The sequence below is a fragment of the Aricia agestis genome, chromosome 5 (assembly GCF_905147365.1).
Source record: "Aricia agestis chromosome 5, ilAriAges1.1, whole genome shotgun sequence".
NCBI lineage: Eukaryota > Metazoa > Arthropoda > Insecta > Lepidoptera > Lycaenidae > Aricia > Aricia agestis.
Window position 1 is genome coordinate 3,611,840 of NC_056410.1, and position 22,418 is coordinate 3,634,257.

At 34.5% G+C, this 22,418-nt stretch overlaps 1 protein-coding gene across 1 annotated transcript in view; it reads right to left on the reverse strand.

Moving 5' to 3' along the window:
- The window catches only part of LOC121726838 (scavenger receptor class B member 1-like), a 101,622-nt gene extending 79,835 nt beyond the window's left edge, over positions 1 to 21,787 (reverse strand). The window contains exons 1-2 of the mRNA XM_042114411.1: positions 21,702 to 21,787; positions 7,900 to 8,114 (exon numbers count right to left, since the gene is read on the reverse strand). Of these exons, the coding sequence (XP_041970345.1) occupies positions 7,900 to 7,918 (19 nt within the window). The 5' untranslated portion in view covers positions 7,919 to 8,114; positions 21,702 to 21,787. The remainder of the gene's footprint in view (positions 1 to 7,899; positions 8,115 to 21,701) is intronic.
- Positions 21,788 to 22,418: the final 631 nt, after the last annotated feature.

The window sequence follows — 22,418 nt, forward strand, 5'->3', positions numbered from 1 at the left end:
ACAAATATCATAAATATTGTATTCACTTCCTATTACCGTAGTATTGATTTATTAGATTTTAATTATGTATTTTAAACGACTTAAAAATGTGGCTAAAAAGGTTTTTGCAGTAACAAAAAATTTAATCTAAACAAAAATGTTAATAATATACAAGGTGTAACAAAACTATGTGATATTAATACCTACTTTAGATACCGTACTCAATATAGGGGACTCATACACACCATATGGGTCCCCTATATTGAGCTAATGTCCTAATGTCAAAGGAGCAGCTCCGAAAGATAATTTTTTACAACTTTTGTATGGGACTGACGCTGTCCCAAAACACAGAAAATTTTTTGCTCTTTCAGCGCTGCCACTTTCACAGTAAACTCTATACAAGGAACACATCAACACCCTTAAACTCAAATGTTCAATAAGTTACTTTTAGTTAGCTTACAAAACAAAGAAAACTGAGTGGAAAAACTGTTAATTTTCAGCTAAGTATATAATATATTATGTAATACCTACCTACTACTAATAGGTAAGTACCTACCTAAATAGTTATCAGTCAATAAGTATTATAATATTCTTTTCATCGTTATAATTATGGAATCAAGCTTTTTACAGGTACTTGTAGTTTTAAAATAAAAGTTTTTACGAACTGTAAAAAGCTCGCTACTGCAAAAGCTCGCTCTGCCACAAGAGACGTTACATTGTATTTAAAAAAATAAGCAATAATTATAAAAGTAACCATGTAATTGTTATATATTCCGTAGTCATGCAACAAGAGCAATAACCACAAAACACATTTTTATCGTCAAAGGTAGCAAAGAGGGGGGCAAAACAGGAACTAACAATTGGAATAGGTCTGATTAGGCCATATGCGTCTGCGCAGACTAGCGGTTTGGCCGCTACACCGCGAAATTAAAAGCAAGTGTATTAGTTTTTTTTTAATTTTTCTATGGTCAATGAATGTACATTCATAACGTGTTTTACACTACTAACACCATCATGTCAGTTACTTTCAAAGAAATTTGAACGAAAAGTTCCTTTATACTTCGGAGAATACATTTTTTTAGTTGATCGACTATTACTCAATAACTTATGAAGTCTTCTTAGCCGTGATAGTTTTCCTTTTAAATTCAGCATATTTCCTACTCCCGTGAATTTTTTTACATTTCCGTTTAGCTGGTAGAAGGGGCGGACACTGTACTCTAACGATTTTTTCCATTTCGAAACTTAATAATTCACAAACGGATCCCTAAATCGGAAAATGATCTATTAATACTCATAATATTTTTAAAAAACCTATCCAACGACAGCCCACACGATGGGGTGGACGCGAAAAAAAAAATCATCCCCGCTTGATGTGTAGGGAAGGTACCATAAAAAAATATTTTTTTAAGATTTCATGTACCATTTCGTCGGCATCATTAATATGTGCATTCGTGCCAAATAACAGCTTTGTAGGTCCTATAGTCTCTGAGCAAAACCGCGGACAGACAGACGGACGGACATACGGACAGACCGAAACTATAAGGGTTCCTTGATGACTACGGAACCCTAAAAACTACAAGGATGTGTTGGCGCGTGAACGACATAGTTGTGGGGCGTGGATATGAAATAGCTGGTTATATCGGTAACTTGGAAAATGATACTTGGATGACTTAGACAAGAAAGCTTGAGAGTGAAACAGCTGTTTCGCAAATGACAATGTCAATTTTACAATATGGCGGCGTAAGTTCCAATATTGGCCACGCGTCACAACAGTCTCACAGCTCTGTAGGTCTGCAACTGATCAACAACATATTTTTTATCGTTTTCATAAGATTGTAATGGTACGTGTCAGAAAATCATATTTTTTCATTCTAAATAATTATTTATCTCGATCTGCGTCACTGAGCCGATAAAAACTAACATATTTGTGCTACAAAAGTATTCATGGTTATGATATAAGGGGATTTTAAGTCTTAATTTTAATTACGATAATACCTAATGTTACATGATTTATAATAACCCTCGTCATGCACGTCAGGCGATAGAAAAAGCTGTACAAAAAGTAAATTCGACTTGTTATTGAAATCTGTATCCTGTTAAGGCTCAGAGATACTCTGCCGACTGCCAGTCACCACTTTGCCAGTCATACTTTCGTCCAAAAATAGACAAGTATCTCTTGGGCCTTGTGGCTTGATGACTGTCAGATATGTCAAGTCAACATGGAATATTATGTACAGTTATTTCTGAGGAGTGAGTATACATGGGTTCTGTGATCTGTCGAGCCTCTCTCGCCTCCGTAGTTACAGTAATCGTAATTGTAACTAGAAATGTTTCGTACGGACAATAAACAGTTTAGCAACATATTTTAACGTTTCCTATATATTACAGTCTACAGAAAGTCTGATGCAGAATAATTTGTCCTAGCATTTTAAATTATAGTCTCGAAAATGTTTGCGACTTGACGTATAATACACCACGTGGTCCCCTCGTGACCACGGCCGTTGCAACACGGCCGAAACGTCGAGAAAAAGTATGTACTCGTAGTAGCATTACTACTTAAATAAGTCGGGTTAAGTCCCGATTAAAAAGTTTCATTATAATACACCAACTAAACTGAAACTATATATTTTTACCAAAAGCTACTCATATATATATGAGTAGATTTTAGTAAAATTAATTTGCTATTTTGCCTATTAATTTGCCTTTGCTTTCAGCTATATCCTACCATAGTGTTTTTGCAATATCAGAGGCTGCTCGCTCCCTAAAATTAGCAGGTTGATGTCTGTCAGTACGAATATTGTACAGTGGCGGTTACGACGCTCGCCGCGTCCTTCATAGGGCGAAATAGGAGAAAATTATACTTTTCACATGGACGTGACTGTTCGATTAAAAATTCCTCGTGAGGAACTATAGTGTAAAAAATCCTCGTGGGCAATTGAAGATTAAAGACCAGTCTTAGATATATATTTTTTTCGGTATTATGCTTTAAGTTCTACCAGACTTTATAGAGGTTGAACTTAGTCGAAATTGCCAGGTAGCGCCTTATAGCACTGTCTTCTCTCCTGTAGTACTTGATGACGTAGTATAGAGGTGCTTAAGAGGAAACGCTAAAACTGATTTTCCGTACAAACGTATTCCCCAATTTACTCCCTGGACAAATTATTTTTATACAATATTGGGATCTGTTAAAGCTATACCTCTACGTTAATTTTTTTCTAAATTTACTAATAAGTAAATAAAAACTAAAAACCCTAAAAAAAACTCAAAAAAATGAATGCCTCATACCCCGCCAATCTACCGATCATAAAACAAATTAGAAAGATCTTTGAGATAAAATAAAAACATAGAGACATAGACTCACTCTTCCTGAAGATATTTATAAAAATAATAATTAGATAGGCTCTATTTTGAAGGAGGAATCAGAGGACTAAGTTACCTCGATTTAATGTATCTGTCTCTATCACAATACACGTGCCGGCGCAGGGTGAAGCGTGAAGGCAATAGTTTTAATTTGTTTGTAATTTGTGTAAATTCTACTGCACCCGTGTTCCCTCTTAATTTTTGAACGCAATAATCATGACCGGCAACATTTGTTTAGAAATTAATGATCTTGTGTTCGTTAATCATGATCTATGTCAAGCAATTTTTTGTGCAAACTATCAAGACTAAGTATATTATTATTAATTTTAAGACATTCTATAGTCATTAATTTGGACTATACCTACGGTATAAAATTCAATTAATGTACTATATAGTGACAATATTAATTAATGGCACTTAGATATAGGTATGAATTATCACTCAGGTTGGTGCTGCTAATGAAAGATATTAATCAACATAATATTATTATACATATTAGTATTAGTAATGTATCCAATTCTAATAAGTAATTTAGTTATAAATCCTTAATTTTAATTAAGGATTTATAATAAAAAAGGCTAAAACGAGACTCTATTAGGTACTGCATAAAATAAAAATTACACATTTTAAATTTATATTTTTTTTTATTTCATATCTCTAGAGCGGCTAAATGGCAAACGCTGCAGCTCATGCGTGTCTGATGTTATCAGCCAAAATGAGTTCATAACACCGAGCTAAGACGCCGGCTCTCAAATGATTATTACTCGCGAGCCTGATGAAATATCGACAACAGTGCCGGATTTAGCATTACCAGCGCCCTGGGCGAATTGCTGGTAGTGCAAAAAGGGCGCCCTGGGCGGTCGCCCAGCGTCGCCCCCCCCCCCCCCCCCCCCCCTCCCTTAACGCCGCTACTGATCGACAAACTAGTACCTAGATAAACCACCGAAAGAAAATAAGTTTATAAAGTAATGTTATCTGCTTGTACTGGCTTTGGAGAGTGCATGGTCATTATAATAAAATTGTACGAAAGCTCTATGGCACAATAAACGTCAAAAAAAATTGTTTTATTTCTGAATAAATTTGAATCAAATATTTTCAGAATGTTGAACTACATGTTGCCTACCCTGGTTCGGGAACTAACCCGGCGAGAAGAACCGGCGTAAGAAACTCGCACGGGGCCACTTTTTAGTAAAAAAGTGGAAAATTTGTCTTTGTCAGAGAAATAAATCCATAGGTCTGTTACTGGTAACGTGAAGTCAAAGTGGTGATCACAACCTGACCAATTTACATCTATACTAATATTATAATAATATTATAAAGCGGAAGAGTTTGTTAGTTTGTTTGTTTGTTTGAACGCGCTAATCTCAGGAACTACTGGTCCGATTTGAAAAATTATTTCAGTGTTAGATTGTCCATTTATCGAGAAAGGCTATAGGCTATATTTTTTCACGCTAAGACTAATAGGAGCGAAGAAATAGAGGAAAGAGTGGAAAAAACGGGGGGAAATTATTTGAAAGGGCTTATATGAACGCACTAATCTCAGGAACTACTGGTCCGATTTGAAAAATTCTTTCAACGTTAGATAGCCCATTTATTGAGAAAGGTTATAGGCTATATTTTAACACGCTAAGACTACTAAGAGCGGAGAAATAGAGGAAAATGTGGAAAAAAAAAATGTGCGGTTCCCACACAATATACTTTTCTGATTTGCGCGTAAACGATTCAATCGATGTACGGGAACAACTATAAACTAAAGTCCACGCGTACGAAGTCGCGGGCAACAGCTAGTCTTACATAAGCCTATATGCATCAATAATAGTACAAAAAGTATGCAATATTATCTAGTCCTTTCCAATAGTGATAACAATGATGAATTTATCAGCAACCTATTTTGCTATCTCCTAGACAGTGAAGTCGGAAGTTCAGAACTGTCCTGCACAATAATTGATAATGAAAACGCGCAAACTGAGATCTTCCATAAATATTTCAATAGGTGTATGTAACGTCTTTGCATGTACTGAAAACTGATAGTTAATGTCTTACAACTGATAACAAAATAGGTCACTGATGCAGTATTAATATTATTAGAAGAGTCCTACCTTATTATAATTAATCCTTATCCTTGTTAATATTATAAATGTGAAAGCGTGGATATTTGTTCCGCTTTCATGCAAAAACTACATGACGAATCATCATGAAACATTGTACACACACTCTTGGAGGTATCATAAATAACAAGGATACTTTTTATTTAAAAAAATTACATAAAAAAATGTTGACGTGGACGCGAAGTCGCGGGCAACAGCTAGTAATATTATAAATGCGAAAGTGTGTCTGTATGTCTATCACTTTTTCACGCTTATGCCAAACATGGTCATATTTTGACGATGGTTGGTTTATTTCGAGAACATAAACGCTCCTCATACATCAGACATAATATTTCAGTGCAGCGAAGTTACAACTAAAGCATGGAATATATAAGCCTGTAAAATTAGTTAAATACTATTTTTTTAGTCAGAGAGCTCTGAAACATATTTATTATTTAATAAACGTTACGAATAAAAAAATATTCCTGATATTTAATTCTAAGAACATAATATATTATATAAGCTGATGATTCTTACACGTTGCTAAAAATGTGATCAACTCTACCTGTAGGCGAGTTATAGTTTCAAACGTATAATCTTGATACTTTTTACTGTGTTATGACTTATGACTGATATGAATTATGATTTATGAGGAATTATGACGCACTGGAAACCAAACCGACCTCGTGCAATTAAGTTTTTGTGGTCGTCATTGATATACAGACTATCATTATTCTTTAAATTTTTTAACTGGATGGCACAAGTATCAGCAAATGCATAATATAATATAATTATTAATTGTGTCATATAAATAATGATAATCCATTCCATCCATTATTCAATCAAAGCTATGAATAATGATAATCCAAAATATGAATATTTTGGATTATCATTATTCATAGCTTTACTTTTTGATAAAAATATCAATATTTTTAAATAATTTATCTTGCATTTATTTTATCTCAATTTTTGAATATAATTATCCACCTATTTCATCAATCATTGTTGTTAAAAGTATCTATCTTATATATTATCTTATATCTTTAAACGAGCAATTCTTGTATATATATATATATATATATATATATATATATATATATATATATATATATATATATATATATATATAATTGGAATCTCGGAATCGGCTCCAACGACTTTCATGAAATTTTGTATATAGGGGATTTCGGGGGCGACAAATCGATCTAGCTAGGAACCATTTTTAGAAAATGTCATTTTATTCGTGTTTTTACCGAGCGAAGCTCGGTCAAATAGCTAGCGCCTTGTCGGGCTCCAGCTGTACATGCTATAGCTCCGGACGTGTTCTACAGTGTAGATCACCACCGAAGTATTCCACGAATGAACCACCGCGGAACTAATTCACGGCAATTAATTTATTATCTACATTCTTAGTCGTGGTTGCTCCCAAACAGGGCATAGTTCGCCTTGTGTGTCGCATGACGAACGTTTCGTTCTGATCGATATTTAAATGGCGCGCACCGTACTTGGCGCCGACAAGGTGGATCCCACCACACTATACACGCAATCAAATATATGGTAAATAACAAACGGATATTATATGAAACGTGCAATTTTTGTACCCATCAGCTTAGCTTTGTTTCAAAATACTGGTTCAAATTATTTTATATCTTCATAGCCTAACCAAACGTATTATGATAGCGTCATTAGCAGGAAACGATCGTGAACTCTTGGTCTATACAATTTTAGTAGTAAATTATACTCTGCGCAGAATTCAATGTCTTGATTGGCAATGATCTAATTGTTAATCATTTAAAATTTGAAATCACGTAAAAAATCCTGAGAAGCTTGTATTATACTTAAAACTTCAAAGTCCTAAAAATATGTTATTTAAAAGCAATAATATGATCGATTAGTCTATTTAAATTTATTGTTATAGGTATATCAAGATATTATGTGTTTGATTTGTTATATAAAATTGATTGATTGGTTAATACATAGTGGATAGGAATATATTATAGTGCCCATGAAATATAGTGTATGACCACTGACCAGTTACCAAAATCTACAAAAGTTTTAATGAGTTAACTTTATTTATCTTGAACTCACATTTTAACGTCTGCTTACAATTTGCATGTCAAATACTCTTTATGACTAAAGCAACCTCACCATATCGGCCTGTGATGGACCAATACAAGCGGTTACGAACGCAAAGAGTATTCAAGAGTGGCAGCCATGGTTATCCATCATGGCATGACGTGTAGAGGGGTCGACATAATAACCACACAATAACCAGTGGCGGCCCTAGGTGGTGGCGAACAGGACAATCACTCGGGGCCTCGAGCTTGCAGGGGCCTCGGAAGGTGTTTTTGAAAGACAAAGGGCCTCGCAAAGACCTAACGCTCGGTGCCACGCAAAGACCTTCCGCCCGGGGCCTCGCAATGGGTAAATCCGCCACTGACAATAACAATTAATGGAAGATAACAATACTTACAGTTGAAGTGTATCAGCATTTTTCCGGCGAGCAGTCACTTCTTGCGAATACAAATAATATTTCACGATAAGTAAACTAAAACTATATATTAATAACTAATTTAACTAATTCTCTCTCTTTAGGGAATTTTTTAAAACGCTTAGCGTAATATTATATTATTTTCTTGTAGATCGTCCGCAATAGATATTTTATAATTGGCGATAACGGACGGGCATCTGAAACAAAACAAAGAAATATTAAAATAATCTGTGATAAAGATCCACTGAAAATGAATTAAGAGATACCTAGTTTATACATATTAAGTCTATGGTTTATACAGATTCTTTCACTTGGCTTTTTAATTTCAAAACGGTAGGTATATGAATATGATGTTAGCATTTCAATTATAGTTATTTTAAAACAAAATATACGCATGCTTCAGAATGCGTATATTTCTTTTATTAATTACAAAAAATAATTACTTAAATAAAAAACATATTGTCATGTTCATTTGTTAATACCGAATTGTTAATGATTCACATAGAGCGTCTTGATGGAATGTTCTTCGCGTTCTTTTGTTTTGTTCTAAAACATTCTGCGAATCGAGTTGGTCATGGATGTCGTCACGAGATCGCGAAGGTGGTTTTCTTGGTTTTTAATGGAGTGAAAGAGATGGCGATATTTTCAGAAATGAGCTGTAGAAATGTTTGAGCAAATTCTTAGCAGGTACATAAAATTAAATAATGTACTTGTGCACAATCCTAAGTAAACCTTTTTGTACAAAAAATCAGTTCACAAACAACTATTAATCAATTATATTGTATTACATTCATATACAAAAATATGGCAAATACAACATTTTCTTCATTTGATAGTCGGTTACACATAGATTTTTTTTTTTCATAATATGCAAAAAATCTGGCAATGGAAAACTTTACGACTGGAATTGTTTCATTGTTTCACGATTGTAACATTAAATTTAATGTAAAATAATAATAAAAAATCATACGAGAGCTGTTGTATTCTAGTACAAAAACAACGACGATAATATTATAGTCTACTTAACGATATTAACAGTCCAAAAATATTGTTTATATTCTCATGTGAAATGATATTATCTGTTCACAGGCAAATAACGACAAGATAATAATTATTACAAGACGTGCGTTGACTGACACTCCTAACAACTTCTAAATTGGAATAAAAATATTTTAAAAACTATTTTATTCGTATATATAATATATGATTGGAATCTCGGAATCGGCTTCAACGATTTTTAAGAAATTTAGTATATAGGGGGTTTCGGGTGATCTAGCTAGAAATCATTTTTAGAAAATGTAATTTTATTCGTGTTTTATCGAATACCGAGCGAAATCTCTCGGTCAAATAGCTAGTAATAATTAAGTGTTGAGTGCACGCGACCCCGAATGTACTTTTTAGTGACATTAAGGGAGCGTTTGGTTCATGAACTATCTTCCTGCATGAATTAAACTCTCCCTTAACGTCACTAAAAAGTACATGACCTCTTTTAATAGGTTACCTCTTTTCTTGAAATCCTTTTCAAGAAAAGAGGTAACCTAATAAAAGAGGTCAACGTAAGCCTAAAATAACTCAAGGTGTAGAGCGTGGTCGCGGTCAAAGATTATTGACGATACAGGAATAAAAGTGTTTGTCTTTGACTACATAAAAATAACATATTAATAAAATTGTGACGAAAACAATCGCCAATTGTCATTTTTTTTGTGCAAAAAACACGCGATTGCTTAATTTTGTGACGCCGGTCGATGATGAAAAATGGACAATTAATATTTTTTGTCCAATTATTTCACCGACGTATTTAAAATTGTCAATAAAACGATTTGTATTTTTTTTAATTTGTTATTAATGGACTTTCCATAGTGGTACATATGACGTCCGAACAAATTACTCTATTCAACTTTATAATATCGTTACGAGATAACATAATGGTTCGTGTTTTGATGTATCAATAAGTCTGTCACATCCATACAAATTTAGGAATGCATGTACGCGGCGCGTTGCGGTCTGAATTGACCCTAATTGTGCATTTGACGTAGGTGGCTACGCTGTCGTAGCGCTTCTACGAAATAGTCCAATAACGCCACTAGCTCTGAAAATGTACCTGTAGGAAAGTTATGTATGTAATTAAATATTCTACGTCCATTAAAAAGTGAGTAAGAGAGACACCAAAGACATTTATACACACAACATTTACAGATAGACAATAATATTATGATTATTTTAAGACAAAAAAATAATATTTTTTAAATTATGTTATTAAATTATATAAGAACAGTAGTTATTTTGTTATGCTTACTAAACGGTTCCCAGTCCTAATTTTGCCCTAAATCGAATAATACTGAATATACTAGAGTATAATGTACGTACGAACAATTCGTCACAAGCGCTGCACCCTACTCAACACTTCCAAAGCTCTGTAACCTCTGTGCAGTTGCGATTTTGTCTCAAAAGCGATAAAAATGAATTCACCAATCACCTTTGAATACGTTCCATGTGTCATGTCACTGACATTGGGAGAGTTCACAATTATCACCAGCTGTTAAAACTGATTAAAACAATAACATTAATATTAATATAAAAATAGACACTCAGAGATGCCTAAAAATGAACCTACTCATGTACATTGTACAATGTACGTGTTGTTATTATGATTTTTTCGTAATTGGTATATTATGAACGTCTAACAATTAATATCTAGTACCTGGATGACCGAGCTTTGCTCGGTATAGCAAACACTCATTGACTTCGTGTTACTTAACAACGCCATCTGCTGGTCGTTAAAACAATTAGTTGCTAACAGAATAGTATTATTATTTGCCAATAGATGTCAGGAAGAGTCATATTTTTCAGTTTATCGATTATCGATAAAACACGAATAAAAAGACATTTTCTGAAAATGATTCCTAGCTAGATCGATTTATCGCCCCCGAAACCCCCTATATACTAAATTTCATGAATATATATATATATATATATATATATATATATATATATATATATATATATATATATATATATATATATATATATATATATATATATATATATATATATTTCTTGTGTGCGTGTGTATGTGACTGAACTCCTCCTAAACGACTGGACCAATTTTGATGAAATTTTTTGTGTGTGTTCGTGGAGATTCGAGAATGGTTTAGATTTACAGTTTGGTCTACTGGAAAATGTTTTTTCAATTAATTTCTTATTTATAAGGAGTTGTTGATTTTGGAATGTTTTACATTAGATCCGGCGGACGGCGCTATCATCGCATTCAATATTATTCTATTTCAATTTTAGTTTGTCCTGACAGATGGTGCTACGATTAATTTGAAAAAAATTTTGTTATTCAATTCATGTGCTGATTAAAATATTAAATGTAATTATTTTTTAAACAGTTTTGAAGTGTGTATAAATAATTTTGTGAATTCAGATGTTTTTTTAATTAATTTTTATTTGTAAGGAGTTTTTGATTTTGGAATGTTTTACATCAGATTCGACGGATGGCGCTATCATCGCATTCAATGTTATTCTATTTTAATTTTAGTTTGTCCCGACAGATAGTGCTACGATCAATTTGAAAAAGTATTTCGTTATTTTGTGTTATAATTGTGTTATTCAAGTGAAGTTGCTAATTAAAATATTTAATGTAATTAGTTTTCGAAGAGTTCTGAAGTGTATATAAATAACTTATACATTTTGTAAATTTAGTGCGGAATCGAAGTGAGTATATTTTTTATAAATTATCTTTTTTAATTTACACGTGCGTTTATTAACAACCAACATAACCTTCAAGTTTATTTGTGTAGTTAGAGGATTGAATTTTTTTAATTATTTTTATTGACAATTAATTCATTTTTGGAGATATTAAATAAAAAAACTCACAAAATGCGATTACATGTTCTTTATCTAAAATTTGTCATAATAAATCTTTTGAGTTAATTAATTAAAAATTCATTATCAATAAGTAACTCATATTCATTGTATATTATTTTGCAATATTTTATTTTTGTAGAAAAATGCCACGTCTTCGTGGAAGAGCAAGAAATATTGGTCGACGTACTCAGCACGCGCAATTAGTTCATGATCATCGATTGAATAGAACAGTAGAAGAACATTCTATGGATAATGTAAATTTAAGAGATCGAGCTGCATGTACACGTGCAAATGAAAATTTAGAGCAACGTGCTCAAAGTCTTCGTGCTAATACATTAAGACAACGAGAGGCACGTCAACGAGCGACCAACGCACATAGAGAACGTAACCAACAGCGAGTAAATTTGGCATGCAGGTAGATGTTATGACGTAGACATTCGCTAAGAAAGGATTTTGATAAATTCCAATCCCAAGGGGTTCAAATAGGGAATGAAAGTTTGTATATAATAATACTTCTTAACGCGAGCGAAGCCGCGGGCATATATATATATATATATATATATATATACAAGAATTGCTCGTTTAAATATATAAGATACAGATACATATTATAAAACAAAGTCGCTTTTTCCCCTCATGTCCCTTTGTTCCCTTTAATATATTATATTTATATTAATCTTTAAAACTACGCGACGGATTTTGATGATTTTTTTCAGTGTTAGATAGCCCATTTATCGAGGGACGCTATAGGCTATATTTTATCACGTTAAGACTAATAGGAAAATGTGGAAAAAACGGGGGAAATTATTTGAAAGGGCTTATCTCGCGAGCTACTGGAGCAATTGTTATGTTATTTGGCACAGATAAGAAGTAGACCACGTTAATGATCATCATAGGCTATCGACTTTAATCATTTTTTCAGTGGCTATATTATATTTTATACCCGTGCGAAGCCGGGGCGGGTCGCTAGTTTATTATACATAATATTGTAATTAAATGAAAATTTTGACATAAGCCCCATAAAAATAAATAATTATTATTATCAGTCAAACTTTCATTATGTCCTTTTCATTAAATAAAAGTTCATTGAATGTGTCTGAGTGCGCCTGTATATGAGTGAGTGTAACAGTTTTTATTTTTGTAAGTACATAAAAATAGATTTGGTTAAAAAGTATGATTTGCTTTTGGGTTTGACTGCGATATACTTTAGACGTATGAAGGGAGGAAATTTAAAATTGATTTTGTATTTGATACCTAATTTTAAATTTTGTTAGTCTCGTTAAAACTCGAGAGCGGTTATACCGATTTGGCTAATTTTAATATTGAAATGTTCGTGAAAATTCAGGGAAGGTAAATATTAGGAGGAAAGTGATACGAAGTTCAACGGGTCATCTAGTAATACTGATAAAATGGAGCTCCGTGGTGGGGGTCTTTGTACGTTAATATTAAAATACAAAAACGTTACTAGCCGATGAATAGTTCCTCTCCCCTCTACGTATCTGAGGGTTTAGAGTTATGATCAAAACCGCGATCAGAACTACAGTCTACAATACAATATGAGTACGAGCAGGTTGTTACTTGAAAATAATAATAAAAATTTAAAAAAAACTAAAGAAACACGCTTAATTTATTTTCATCTTATGTTAGAATTATTTGAATATTTTTTTTTGTTTAAAAAAAAAGTTTTTTAATTTTAAACAAGTTATTGCATTGTCATTGGCTCTTAATACGTATCATTGATATAAGTAATAGATATTACGTCTTTGATACGTATGCAAAGTTTAGAACTTTTTTAGTCCCTTTAGCGTTGACTATTATTAATATTGATAATTTTCTTAGCGGAGCATGGAACGTATACGTATCGTTTGGTATGTACCTTGATATGTTCATAAATCAACATAGATTTTAGTGCTATTTTGGCTTAAATCATGATATTAAATATAGTTTATCAGAATTAACAGACTGCTTGTTTTTCCTCGTGAGACGTGACGTAAGTTCATTTAAGGAAGGCCTCATTGCTGAAAGGCCAATTAAAGAACGTATTCTAATAATACATTTTTAGCAAAAACTCTTGTATTTGAAACACTATGAACTTGTTATAAAAACTCTTTGGATATAAGTACTTACCATTTGTATAGTTTTTGGCTAGTTTTTGTATCATTAAGAAAATAATTATAAAGAAGAAAATTTCAAATTAAAATTAGGAAAATGTGTGATTTTCATTTGTTTTCTTATTGTTAAAATAAGTAAATCTTATTAATAAATTCGATACGCTTTAAAATATTTCTACAAAAAAGGTAAAAATGAAACACAAGTCGCGAAGCAGCTGTTAACGGCAGGTAAGACCATCATTTCTGAACTGTAGGGTAGGTAACAACTGATGGGAGTTGAGAGAAAGCGGCTGGAATTAATAAACAGAAAGTATGTGGTTTTTCGGTTTTTCACCATCAACCATCATAACCTCACACATCTTTCATAGCATAATGTCTTACGGCATCCTCTTGCGGGGAAACGCGGCGGACATTAATACAATATTTGTGCTGCAGAAACGAGCTATTCGTTATTTTTATAAGATGTCGTCTTTTGAATCTCTAAGAGAAAAATTTTAAGAAATAAGAATTCTGACCATCGCATCTCAATACATTTTGGAAAATCCTACTAATATTATAAAGGCGAAAGTTTGTTTGGATGTATGGATGTATGGATGTGTTTGTTACTCATTCACACAAAAACTAATGAACGGATTTCAATGAAACTTTACAATAACATAGCTAATACATCAGAATAACACATAGGCTACAAATTTAACCGACTTCAAAATGGGGAAGGTGTTATGTTCGTTTTCTTATGTTCAACGATTACTCCGCCGTTTGTTAACCGATTTTCAATTTTTTTCTTTTGGTATATAGGGTATCATCCCAATTTGGTATTATATTCACAAAAGTGGTGATCTGATGAGGATCCATAAGGGAACTCCTCAAAATTTATAGGGAAACATGTGGTGACTTCGGTTTCGTGAGAAGTATTCTAAGCATATGCTACCAACAAGTAAGATTTTGCACCGAGGTATACCTGGTATACAGTGGTTCGGAAGGTGCTGAGAGAACTCCTGATTCTTTATAGATACAAGTTTGGGAATTTTGGCGTTGTTTTAAGAACGGAAAGCATATGCTACTATGCAAATTACATTCATCATCATCATCACTACCATATTATACCATGCATCGTCCTATGGTTATGACTTATAAGCCTATAAAGACCCTGTTATAGGTACTTTTCATAGTCTTTTAGATCGAGTCTCGAATTTGTAAAGCGATAGTTAAAAAAATCTAATATTATAAACCTGAAGAGTATGTTTGCTTGAACGCGTTAATCTCAGAAACTACAGGCCCGATATAAAAGCTTAGCATTTAGTTAAGACTATAGGCTATATATCATCACGCTAAGACTAATACGACCGAAGAAACTCAGGAAAATGTGGGAAAATAAGGGGAAATAGTTATTAGAAATTACGAACTACTGGAGCAATTTTTATGGCAATATTTGGCACTGATATAGAGTAGACCAAGTGAAGGGAGTAGGGACATAAGCTATTTTTTATGGGAAAATGTACGCTTTCCGTAAAATTCGTAATTTACGCGGGCGAAGCGATCTAGTCTCTTATATGTTAGAAAGAACATAAATATTTTCAAAAAGAAAAGCGATAATCTGTAAATACTAGAAATAAGAATAAGTTAGCAATACCAATGTTCAGACTAGCCAAAGTAAGCAAATCTTTTAAAGGACAATGTATGTAACGCCTATACAATAAAATCCCAGAAAATGTTCAAAATCTTCCTTTAGACAAATTTAAAAAAGCAGTTAAAGAGCGTTGTATGCTAAAGCGTATTATAAAGTCAATGATTTCATCGAGGACAGCACACTTTGGGAATAGGGTGGCTCCATGCAGGTTACTTTTCTTTTATTTTTGTTACATAGCTGTAAACCATAACATTGTAATTTTCCATTTTTTAGTAAAAGATGGCCCCGTGCGAGTTTCTTACGCCGGTTCTTCTCGGCGGGGTGGTTCCCGAACCGGTGGTAGGCAACGTAGTTTCTTCGTTCGACTTTCAAAAAGTGTATCATGATACCCATTTTGAATAGAAAGATATTTTATTTTTATTTACTTTGATCATAAGCTACTCACCAAAAATACAACAGTTTAAGCTGCTTAAAAATTATAAGGCTGCTGGAAGGTGTTAATGCATCCGCCGTATAATCCTGACCTTGCACCTTCAGATTTTCGCCTGTTTCGGTCTCTGTAGAATTCCTTAGGCAGTGTCAGGTTTTATTATCACGAGAGGATTGCCAAAACCACTTGTCGCAGTTTTTTGATAACAAGTCCCAAAATTTTTATATATATGGGATCACCCTACCTACAATATTATGACAAAAAGTTATCCAAAAATGGCATCTATACCCTTAAGTCAAATGTAAAAACCTTTTAAATTTTTATATCAAATACGAAAAAACTTTTTCCCTAACAAATATATTGATGGTTCCGCCGCTAATTACAACTGATGTAGAACACAACTATAGCTTGTCAAAAAAAATGTACACATTACACAATTTTACAGTAGTGTACACAATTTTAAAATCACATAAAAATTTGAAAACCTTATTAAATCGAGATAAAAATGTACGAGGCGTAGACATTGAGAGGGAGCGAAGAGCGTTGGCCGTGCGTGGAAACATGTTAGCTCGTAGATTTGCAAGATGCTCTGATGAGGTAAAAGTGACTTTATTTAAAGCTTACTGCCAGTCCTTTTACACATGCAATCTATGGGCGAGCTACACCCAGCGCGTGATAAATGCTCTTCGTGTTCAGTACAATAATATCTTTAGAGTGCTGTTAGGACTACCAAGGTACTGTAGTGCCTCAGGCATGTTTGCAGAAATGCGCACCGATGGCTTTAACGCCATAATAAGAAAAAGAGTGGCGTCATTGATGCAGCGTGTCAGAAGTAGTAATAACAGCATTCTAAGGGTATTGACTGATAATCTTGATGGTTTGGTAAGGCATTGGATAGAGGTTCACGTTAAATAGGAATAGGCTCATTAAAAGTTCCAACGCCTCACCATTCCTAATACACAAATTGTTGCTATTGTTATTTGATAATGTGATGTACAAACATAGTTTAAGTTTCAAATATATTATTTACTAACACTATGGATTTTTCCACAAAGTGAACGCAAGTGAACGACTCCAAGCATCACGGGAGACCAAAAAAGAGGATGAGAAAGAGAGAAATAAAAATGAAATTAAGAAGTCTCTAAACTCAACGGCCAAATTAAAAGCGTTTGTGGGCTCCATCAAAAAAGTACTTCATCGTGAAAGAATGATCGAGGATAAAAACACCCTTTCTCGGATCAAGGCTTCGTCACAAACAAATCGGCAGGCTTTAGCAATGGAGGCTTTTTTGAGGGAACCATCTACACAAACACCGGCAAATAAAAACAAAAGATATAGGGCCGATCTCGGGCAAGTGCTCCCGCCAAAACTCAGACTGGCCCAGAGCCCCGAAGATCATATAATAAATGCCTTCCTCGAGTTCCAGGCGATAATAAGAGCAAATAAGACCTGCAATAAGATCATGCAGGCCTATCAGCGGAAAAATCAAAAGCTGTTAGAAGTGAGACTCGAGGATGCAAAAGCTGCCATATACGACAATGTCACCTCCACAATAATTGCCGGGGCGATGACAGGGCAGTATATGGCGGCGTTAAGTGCCGACTGCGGATTCGTGGTTCTGGACGAGGATGAGACAAAACGCACGGGAACTCTCAAATTTATCACAAAATCTGAGGATCCAATAGTGGTAATAGCGGAATGTACCAGAATAATGCTGGAAGACAGGATACTAGAAATGGCAGAAGTCCTATCTGGGGACCCCGAATCCAGCATGGACTGGGATATATTCGCGAAACCTATCAACTACTCGTGGGTCAATGGGGTTCCTGGATGTGGGAAGACAACTTGGATCATTAATAACTTCAATGAGGAAACAGACGTTATAATAACAACGACAATCGAAGCAGCCGAGGATCTAAAGCAAAGGCTATCGCTACGAACTGGCAACAAAGTTAAAGATAAAGTTCGTACCATGGCCTCTTTGCTGGTAAATGGGACAAAAGAAACCTACAAAAGGTTGATAGTTGACGAGGCCCTCATGAACCATTTCGGCTCAATCGTCATGGCGAATCAGTTAACAGGCGCCAACGATGTTATCCTCATTGGAGATATTAACCAACTCCCGTTTATAGAGCGTGAAAACCTCTTTAAACTTAATTACACTCGTCCAAACCTGGTAACCAGCATCACCCAGGAGTTGTCTTGCACACACAGGAGCCCTATGGATGTGGCATACGCCTTAAGCATGGTCTATAATAACATCTATTCATCGAAGGAAATAGTGCGGTCCCTAAAGCTAATGAAGTATTCAGGAGCGAGAATACCTAAAACCAATCTAAATACCCTGTATCTTGTCCACACACAAGAGGAGAAAGCAGCCCTCACTAATACAGGCTATGGATCGGGAACGGACTCTCGCGTCCTCACAATCCATGAAGCTCAGGGATTAACGAGTCCCTCGGTGATCATCATACAGACCAAGTCCCGAAAGCTGGCAATCCATGACAGCGTTCCTCATGCAGTTGTAGCCATATCCCGGCACACTAACACCTGTGTCTATTACACTGACACTGATGGAGACGCTGTGGCAAGCTTCATAAAAAGAGCCACGGAGGTGTCAACCGAACACATAAGAGATTATAATATAAAAATGGCTATAAAAGACAGGAACGATAAAGTCCTAAGCCACATGGCGGGTAGATTCGACACAGAACGATGTCTTTTTAACAACCTAGAAACTCCACCCAGCTTGAGTGACCCCTCTCCACCAAGCCAATGTCACAACATCTAAAGGCAAAGGGTGGAGCAGCATAAAATCTAAGGAAATCGGAAAATGTCGGATCTACTGGCCGCCACACCGACTGGGACCTCACCGTTCAAAACATTAATATTATTATTATGCAATTTATAAAACAATAAATGTATATATTTATTTATTATATGTATAACATATTATACTCTATTCTATTAAATATACATATACACATATATATATATATATAAAAAAAAAAAAAAAAAAAAAAAAGTGTCCATGGCGTGATGGACCACAATTAATTAAAATTCATAATATTATTTCAATTATCCTTGGTGCGAAAAATCTAAATAATAAAATAACAAAAAAAGGATATGGACGAACAGTCTATAGACGGCCCCAATTTTATAATAAAAAAAAAAAAAAAAAAAAAAACACTATGGATTTTTGTTGTGATCCGAAATAAAAGTTATTATTATTATTATTATTATATTATTATTAATATTTAAAGTGTACGAGTATAGGCGTTCTAGTCAAATACAATGAATAGAATACACCATTTGAGCGTGCATGCGAGCGTCTGTCAAGAAAGAGTAGACGCAGTACAACGTTTAGAAAATGTTGTACTGCGTCTACTCTTTCTTGACAGACTGTACAGTTTTTAGTCCGCGCGTGAGCTCCAAGGATTTATCAAAAATGTTACCGGGGTCCGGGAGTATGGCGTGGTATTCTATCATAAAGTCGCCCACGCTCTCTCAACACTACGATTCCTCGAAGCTTGTGCGTAGATTTTGAAGTTAAAACAAGAACATTATTATATATCATGATCGTCGTTAAAATGCCAATACCTCTTATCGAACATTTTTTAAGAAATCGACTTCAAGTTCAATATCTCCTAACGGATTTACAAGAATACACGTGATATTATTTAAATAGTTTTATAATAATAGTTAATTCATAAAGTAGTTTAATTATTTTTGTTAAAAATCATTAATATATTATATAGGAAAAACCTGTAATCAAAACCTGAAAAGTTAATTGTTTAGTTAAACATTATTATTAAACTATACAATTTATTTTATATATTTTAAATTGTTTACCTCCCAAATACGTCATTCAGAACAAAAAAGTTCTTTAAAACTCATTAGTTTGATTATAAAACCGTTTTTGTCGATTCCTGAAAAATTTAATTTGAGTGACTAAGGGTGAAACCAAACGAGAGTAATTTGTGAGTTGTGAATCGGAGAATTTCGGCTGGCAGAAATTCCGCTGCAATCAGTTTCATACTTCACACGAGTGTAAATTTGTGAGTCATGATTTGTATGAAAAGATATTTACGCGGCAGAAATTCTGCGACTCACTAATCACAAAATTACGCTCGTTTAGCTTCACCCTGAAGAGGTTTTTAAAATGACCGATTCAATCGTCCTGTTAAATAAGCACCATACCACCTCCGACGGTTAGGAGGCATTAACACTTCAACGAAGGAATGCTGAATCATCTAGCTATAGCTAACTGCACGTGCGGAAATTGCATTAAGGAAACTCGAAAGAAGGTTACTGTACGGTATCCGAACTTTTTAGACCTCTCAGGGGTTACACAAACTTTCCGTAGCGGAAAATTCCAGTCGGTTTTTGAACTCGCGGTGCTATGATGGTGATTCTGATGAATCGACTTTAATTACGTACCTAATCGAGATAACGGCTGCACAAAAAAGTTTGTTAATAACACGCAGACGTAAAGGAGCGCGGGCGCCGGCAGGTATTCTGTAGTCACGATCTTTTGTTATTGAAGACAAATTAATTATTTTTAGCAACATCAATAAAATTATTGCTTTATTATTTTGAACTTTCTTTTTTATTCTATTTTTAATTAAGCATTGATTCCAAATCACACAATTTGTTTAATTTCTTCCTATAAAATAAGAATATTAGAGACATATTGGTTTGCTATTGCCTATTACTTTAATCCCAATTTGAATAAGTCTATGCTGTTATGAATTGCCTGCACCACTATTTCGGCTAGTTAAGATACCACAGATACGGCGATAGCTACGCCCCTGAATCTAAGATAAATATTCACTGTTAAGAGGCGAGATGGAAAAACTATCTGTTCTTACTGCAGTTACAGAACACATGCACATTTAGTCAACGTGATTGAACTGACACTGAACAGATTGATTTTCAACATGTAACAGTGGCGGATTTACCAATAGGCTAAGTAGGCTGGGGCCTAGGGCGGCAGATTTAGAGGGGCGGCAAAGTTAGCCCCATTTTTTTATCATACAGAAATAAAAAATCCCACCAAAAACATTTCTTGTAAAATATTGCCGAGACGACCACATAATAGGTTTACGGTTAACCCTGTGAAAAAGATATGTGATCTCATGTAGAGCCAAGCTTCTGTTCAATCTACACGGCCTAACTCTACTGACCCTAACTTAAACAAATTCTATATACCAGTAAATATGTATGGCATCGCCGTTTCGCTACCGCACTGAGTGAAACCTTGTGTGGTCGTCTCAGCAAAAATTTACAAAAAATGTTTTTGGTGGGATATCATTGTGAACTAAACTAACGTATTGAATTTCAAAGGTCAGTTATAGGGGCGGCAAAAATTGAATAGCCTACAGGCGGCAAATTTGTAAATCCGCCACTGACATGTAATGTTTATTATCCACAGCTATATAGCCTCTTAAAAAAATTAACACACCGATCTTCGATACGTTAAAAAGTTCTCGACTAACTTTGTACTCGTATTTTTAGTGTTAATAGTTTGATTGTTATGGGTGTTACCCCTAAATTAAAAGATGCACACTGCACACTGTGAACACAGACGTAGTTATGCAATGTTTTGTCCAATGTATTAAAAGTATATTGACCGACATGTCAAAACATGGTATACAGTATGTACACAGTATGGATCTTTTTATTTATAAGGAGCTATAATTATACGCTTGTATACTACATATAAACAGTGGACAAAGCTTACATGATGTATGTCCCGGGTTCGGCGAGCATCGTTTCGCACAGCACAGTTATATAATGTAGGTGACGCGTTGCCCGCTCGTCCGACTCTACGCAAATGAGGCTAGTGATAAGGGAACTGGGTTCGGTATATTTACTATGTCTAGAGTCGACTCACCCTAGGGCTACCGCATGCCAGAAACTACAGCTTCGCATCGTCGCGTCGTAGGCGCACGAAGACGGCAGTTTTTCGACGGCGCGCGGTGGGGTATGAACAAACATGATTTTACCAATTTGCTTTTTTTTGGTTTTTGACGACCTCTGTCATGGCTCAGTTGGTGGGCTGTTGGTAGCTCAACCTGGGGGTCGCGGGTTCGAATCCCGCCAAGGGAACAAAAAGTTTTCAAAGTTCCTGGGTCATGGATGTGTATTAAATATGTGTATCATAATATAATAAAAATCTTAAATATATGTATAGTATAAAAGTATTAAATAGTTTTCCGTTGTCTGGTACCCGTAACACAAGTCCATCAGGTACTTAGCACGGGGCCAGACTGACGTGGTGTGTCCATAGATACTATTATTATTATTTGGTGATCTTCGTTCTTCATCATATAAAAAATGTGAAAAATTACAGCTAGCGAAAAGTATTTTAAACATGATCACAGTTAAGAATCTAAAAAATATCCCAAGCAAATGAGGAAGTTTAAACACAAATGAACACAGTCTAAACTAGTTCCAA